Source organism: Muscardinus avellanarius (assembly GCF_963383645.1).
Source record: "Muscardinus avellanarius genome assembly, chromosome: 10".
Lineage (NCBI taxonomy): Eukaryota > Metazoa > Chordata > Mammalia > Rodentia > Gliridae > Muscardinus > Muscardinus avellanarius.
The window spans coordinates 81,939,776-81,945,387 of record NC_137796.1 but is presented as its reverse complement, the minus strand read 5'-3'; the positions used below and the strand labels follow the sequence as shown (position 1 = coordinate 81,945,387).

Genomic DNA, 5,612 nt, shown 5'->3' with positions numbered 1-5,612 from the left:
GGGGAAATGGGAAAGGTGGGATCAGAGTCTCGAGTGGCTCCGCCCGGGGCGTGGCCAGGGCACCGCCCGCCGGCGCCTGCCGGGATTGCGTCATCACGTAAGGGCGGGGCGGGGCGGGGCCGCGCTGGCTCCGGGATTATGTAAAAATCGGGACCAGAGGCGGGGCTTAGGGGACGGGGCGGGGCTATAGTCGGAAATGGGCCGGGCTCCGAGCGGAGGCGGGAGGCGGAGCGTGGGCGGCGCGTACCCCACGAGGTGCGCGCTGGGTAGCGGCTGCAAGCATGCTCCCCTGGGCCCGAGCCTGCAGGGTCTCCCGTGGGACGCGCGGTCCTTCTGCTCCCAGCTCCTCCAGGGTGCCCGTCGCATTCAGCAGCAGCAGCAGCAGTCGAAGGGACGCCGAGCCGAGGTCAGTCAAGGGCGCCCGGAGGGCAGCAACCCTCCGCTCCTCCTCGTCCAGCTCTCGTCTGACTCAGATGGCCCCTCCTCCTCCTCCCCGTAGGCCGCCCTCTCTGAGGCCGTTCCCTAAGCCCCTCCCCCAGCCTCTTCTGGTCCCCTTGGTCTCCTCCCACCAGGCCGCTGCCGCTGTCCTACAAGCTTCTGGACGGAGAGGTGACCCTCCCGGCCATCGTCTTTCTGCATGGGCTCTTCGGCAGCAAAACCAATTTCAACTCCATCGCCAAGGCCTTGGCCCAGCAGACTGGCCGGAGGGTGAGCTTCTGGGTGGGGTGGGGTCTGGTGGGGTGGGATGAGTGGGCGGAGCCTCGGAGACATCCTGTGGCCCTTATACAGGGCCCTGGCTGGAGAATTTCAGTACTAGGTAACCCTGAAACAGAAGTGAAAGAAGTCCTTCCAGGGATGGAGGCCACATGGACCAACCCAGGCCCGGGGTGACCCCGCATTCATATCCCCTCATGTTGCCACCTACCAAGTCTTTCATCCATGTGCTAGGTCTCCATCTGCCTGCCCCACACTGAGTAGCCTCCACTAACACCCTCCCTTCGGAAGGGTCAGCCCTTCCTTTTTCCCCAGGGCTGACAAGGAGCTCAACACCTCTAACACTTTTCTGTGCACCAGCTACAGTGGAAATTCTTGGGGTCTCTTTCCTGACCTTTTCAGGGGTTGCCATCTAGCCAGCTCAGGCCTTCAGAGATGTGCTTACACTGGGTCTTCTCTTTCCTAGAATATTGATCCCAAGTACTGCGTCTTTGCCTCCTGGGTGTGGGCACCATCTGAGCTGCGCCCCCTTATCAGGATTTGTCCCCAGGTCTTCATACACCTCAGTCTGCAATCCCTACCAGGCCTTTGGCTGTCCACACCCAGAATGTGGATGCCAGTTCTGCCCATCTCACTCCACTCCTCAGGTGCTGACAGTCGATGCTCGGAACCACGGTGACAGCCCACACAGCTCAGATGTGAGCTACGAGGCCATGAGCCAGGACCTGCAGGGCCTCCTGCCCCAGCTAGGCCTGGAGCCCTGCGTCCTCGTTGGCCATAGCATGGGAGGAAAGACGGCCATGCTGCTGGCACTACAGAGGGTGAGCTGCCCCATCTGGGGCTTCCTCCTATCTACTATAGACCCTAGTGTCCAGCAGGTAACCAGGGACTCATACAAGTCTTAGGTGGCTGAATTCAGGTTGTGCCTGCCCTGAGACTGCTCCCCAGTCCAGTTCTCTCCTACAGCCAGAGCTGGTGGAACGTCTGATCTCTGTGGATATCAGCCCAGTGAATACCACAGCTGTCTCCAACTTCGCAGCCTACGTGGCAGCCATGAGGGCCATAGATATCCCTGGTGAAGTGCCGCGCTCCCAAGCCCGAAAACTGGCCGATAAGCAGCTCAGCTCTGTTGTCCAGGTGATACAGCCAACCCACCACCCCAGTGTTGTAGACTAGGACCTGTCAAGGGAGGAATGGTGGCCCCGGGCCTCACAGGGGCCACCGCCAACTGCCAGCTCCCGCAGGACACGGCTGTGCGACAGTTCCTGCTCACCAACCTGGTAGAGGTAGACGGGCGCTTCGTGTGGAGGGTAAACTTGAGCGCCTTGGCGAAGCACTTGGACAAGATCATGGCTTTCCCCGTTCGACAGGAATCCTACTCTGGGCCAACCCTCTTCCTCCTTGGTGGAAACTCCGAATTTGTACCGTAAGCCAGCCCAGGCCATGGAGGGGTGTGTCCTCACTTAGTCCCCAGCCTGGGGAGCCTGCCTGGGAAGGGTTTGGGTGTGGGCAGGGGTAGCCAAGAGCCTGGAAAGGCCCCTGGGCACGTGGGCTCATGAAGCTCTCCATCTCTCCCCACCCTGCCTCTGCCTGTCTCTTTCTCTCCCCATTGTTCCACTTTTACTCCTTCTCAATGGCCTTCTCTGCGGTGGACAGTCCCAGCCACCACCCTGAGATTAAGCGGCTCTTTCCTCGGGCCCAGATACAGACTGTGCCTAACGCTGGCCACTGGGTCCACGCTGAGCGCCCACAAGACTTCATGGCTGCCATCCGAGGCTTCTTGGTTTAGGAGATGCCACCTGCAAGAAGGTGCAGGAGACCCCAGGCTTCATGGCCCTGTAGCCTGCTCCATATTTCCACACAGACGGACTCAGACAGACACCAAGAGGGCACAGGGGTGCAGAGGTGGTCAGACCTCCAGCTTTAATGAATAAAGACAGTTCTCCCAAAGTTCCCAGGCTGAGCTCTCACCACCAGCGCCCCCACCGACTCTGACGAAACCAGGCCTGGGGGCTCCTGGCAGCACCGGGGTCTCCGTGGGTACCCAGAGTGTCCCTGGACTCTCTCTGCAGCTGTCTCTGGACCCGCTCCTTCACCAGCTGCTGCATGTCTTCCTGGGAGCAGGAAAGCAGATTCAGGAGCGGCCCCGCGCTGTGTCCCCGTCTCCCAGGCCCAGCTGCCATCCCCACCCTACCTCCCAAGCCTCCACCTCCTGCCTCAGCCTCATTTTCTCCTCCAGGACCTCCAGCAGCTGGGCCTCCACAGTTCGCAGTCTGGCCTTGCACGTGTCCAGCTCAGCCTCCACTGCCCGCTTCCTGCAGGAGGCAGGGACGGCGGCCTGAGGCTCTGGGCCCTGGGGGTGGGCAGGTGTGACCACAGCCCCGGCCTGAGTATGGGTGTTCTTTCCTCCAGGAATGCCCGAGTCCCTCCTCCCCAGCCCCCTTTAGAAGGAGAGTGTGACCAGCTGGTGATACCCCCAACACACACACTCCACTGCCCCCTTGCCAGCACTGTCCCTCACTTGGCAATAGCTTCATCCCGCTCCTGCAGGACTCGGTCCAGGGAGGGCTCTGTCGGGCTGTCCCCCAGTGCTCCAGCTGCTTGGAATTTTATGCTCTGTTGTAGGGTGACAAAAGGAGGGGGCAGTGGCCTGAAGTGCCCCACACACACACAACCCTCCTCCCTCAGCTTTGACGCTGGTGCTGGAGTCAGGAGCGAAGAGGCCCAGGGGTTCTGAACCTGCTCTCGAGCTCTGGACCCCTGGGAAGTAGAGCAGAGGAACCTGGGCCATACTGAAGAGGTGGCAGGTGTGGCTGCTGCCCAGGGACAGCAGAGTGGGGAGGGGTCTCCCCCAAGTCCTCGGGAAAAGACAAGGTGTGGGGGTTCAGGACACTTACCCTCAAGGGCTCCGGACAGAGGGCCTGACTGGGACTCTTGTTGGAGGGTGGAGCCAGTGAAGACGGACCTGGGCCTTTGCCCTCCCTTCTAAGAAGGGCACTCCCTGGCAGGCCCAGCCCCCAGCAGGTGGGCCCAGGGCAAGGAGCAAACAGCAAGTGGGCCTCTCCCTCCCCTCCAGTATCCTGGAACCCGCCCTTCCTGCCAGTTACATGCCTCTCTTCACCCACAGGGGGCGCTCTTCCTGCCTGGTTATCCAGAGGAGGGACAGAGCCAGGAAGGTGTCACAGGCCCCCACCCTTGTAGGGTTGGGTTGGCACCTTGAATGGCATTATTCACACACACACACACTGCTCTAACCTTACCTCAGCAGGAAAATGTTTATTCCTGGGAGAACTCTTCTGACTACTTTTTTTTGGGGGGAGCAGTACTATGAATTGAACCCAGGGTCATTCTACCTCCAAGCTACACCTCCAAACCTATTTTTCATTCTTTTATTTTGAAACGGTCTCACTGAGTTGCAAAGGACCTCACTATATAGCTGAGGCTGGCCGCTAACCACAGTCCTCCTTTCTCAGCTTCCCAAATGCTGGGATTATAAGCATGAGCCACCATGCCCGGCCCTATTTTTTATTCTTTATTTTGAAACAGGGTCTCATTAAATTGCAGAGGGCCTCACTAAGTAGCTGAGGCTGGCCATAAACCTGCAGTCCTCCTGTCTCAGGTCCCAGGTACTGGGATTACAAGGGTATGCTGCCATACCCTGCTCCTTTTTTTTCTTTTTTTTTCTTTTTTGTGGTACTAGGGATGGAACTAGTAGCACTCTACCTCTGGGCTACACCCTAAACCTAATTTCTTTCTTTTTTTTTTTTTTTTTTTTTTTTTTTTGCAGGTCTGGGGGTGGAACCCAGGGGCATTCTACCTACAAGCTACACCCCCTGCCCTATTTTTTTATTCTTTATTTTGAAACCGGGTCTCACTGAGTTGCAGAGGGCCTCACTAAGTAGCTGAGGCTGTCCGAGAACCTCAATCCTCTGGTCTCAGCCTCCCGAATGCTGGGATTACAAGCATGCACCACCACGCCCGGCTCCTAATTTATTTCTTATTTGGAAATGGCCTCACTAAGTTACAGATGGCCTCACTAAGTAGCTAAGGCTGGCCACAAACCTGGGATCCTCCTTTTTCAGCCTCCCAAGAACTGGATTACAAGCATGGGCCACCGTGCCCAGCATCCTTTTTTATGTTTTATTCTTTATTATTATTATTTTTTTATTTTGTGGTACTAGGAATGGAACCCAGGGGTATTCTACCTCCAACCTACACTCCCAGCCCTGTTTTTCATTCTTTATTTTGAAATAGGGTCTCACTGAGTTGCAAACAGCCTCACTAAGTAGTAGCTGAGGTTGTCCGTGAACCTCGATCCTCCCATCTCCCTCCCGAATGCTGGGATTATAAGCGTACACCACCATTCCTGGCTATTTATTTATTTATGGTACTGGGGGTGGAACCCAGGGTCTTATCTGCCTCAGGGCTATACTCTCAGACCTATTTTATATTTTATTTGGAAACAGGGTCTCACTAAGTTGCTGAGAGCCTCACTTAGTAGCTGAGGCTGGCTTTGGACCTGTGCGATCCTCCTGTCTCAGCCTCCTGAATGCTGGGATTACAAGCGTGCGCCACCACACCCAGTGTTGTTCTCTTTGGTACTAGGGATGGATCCCAGGGCATTGTGCTTGCAAGCATTTTACCATTGAGCTACACCTCTGCTTTGTGTGCGTGTTTACTGGGTATGGATACCCAGGGATATTCTACTTCCAGGCTACACCTCCAGTCCTGTTTTATTTTTATTTGGAAACAGAGCCTACTAAGTTGATAAGAGCCTCATTAAGTTGCTGAGGATGTCCTCAAACCTGTGATCCTCCTGTTTCAGTCTCCCACATGCTAGGATTACAGGCATATGCCATTATACCTGGCCCTCCTGACTTTTTTTTTTTTTTTTTTTT

The 5,612-nt window shown here is 56.5% G+C and overlaps 1 protein-coding gene across 3 annotated transcripts; it reads left to right on the top strand.

The window, feature by feature from the left end:
- Positions 1-281: 281 nt before the first annotated feature.
- ABHD11 (abhydrolase domain containing 11) lies at positions 282-2,503 on the top strand (the record flags this gene model as incomplete). 3 transcript variants are annotated; one of them, XM_080702247.1, is made up of 6 exons in its annotated part: positions 282-406; positions 573-708; positions 1,362-1,535; positions 1,681-1,851; positions 1,959-2,140; positions 2,371-2,503. In XM_080702247.1, 6 exons carry the CDS (start codon positions 282-284, stop codon positions 2,501-2,503), a joined length of 921 nt encoding a protein of 306 aa, XP_080558373.1. The 3 variants fall into 3 exon arrangements, with proteins under 3 accessions (XP_080558373.1, XP_080558374.1, XP_080558375.1); XM_080702248.1 differs by having other exon boundaries at positions 282-407; positions 595-708; XM_080702249.1 differs by lacking the exon at positions 1,681-1,851.
- Between the last annotated feature and the right edge of the window lie 3,109 nt (positions 2,504-5,612).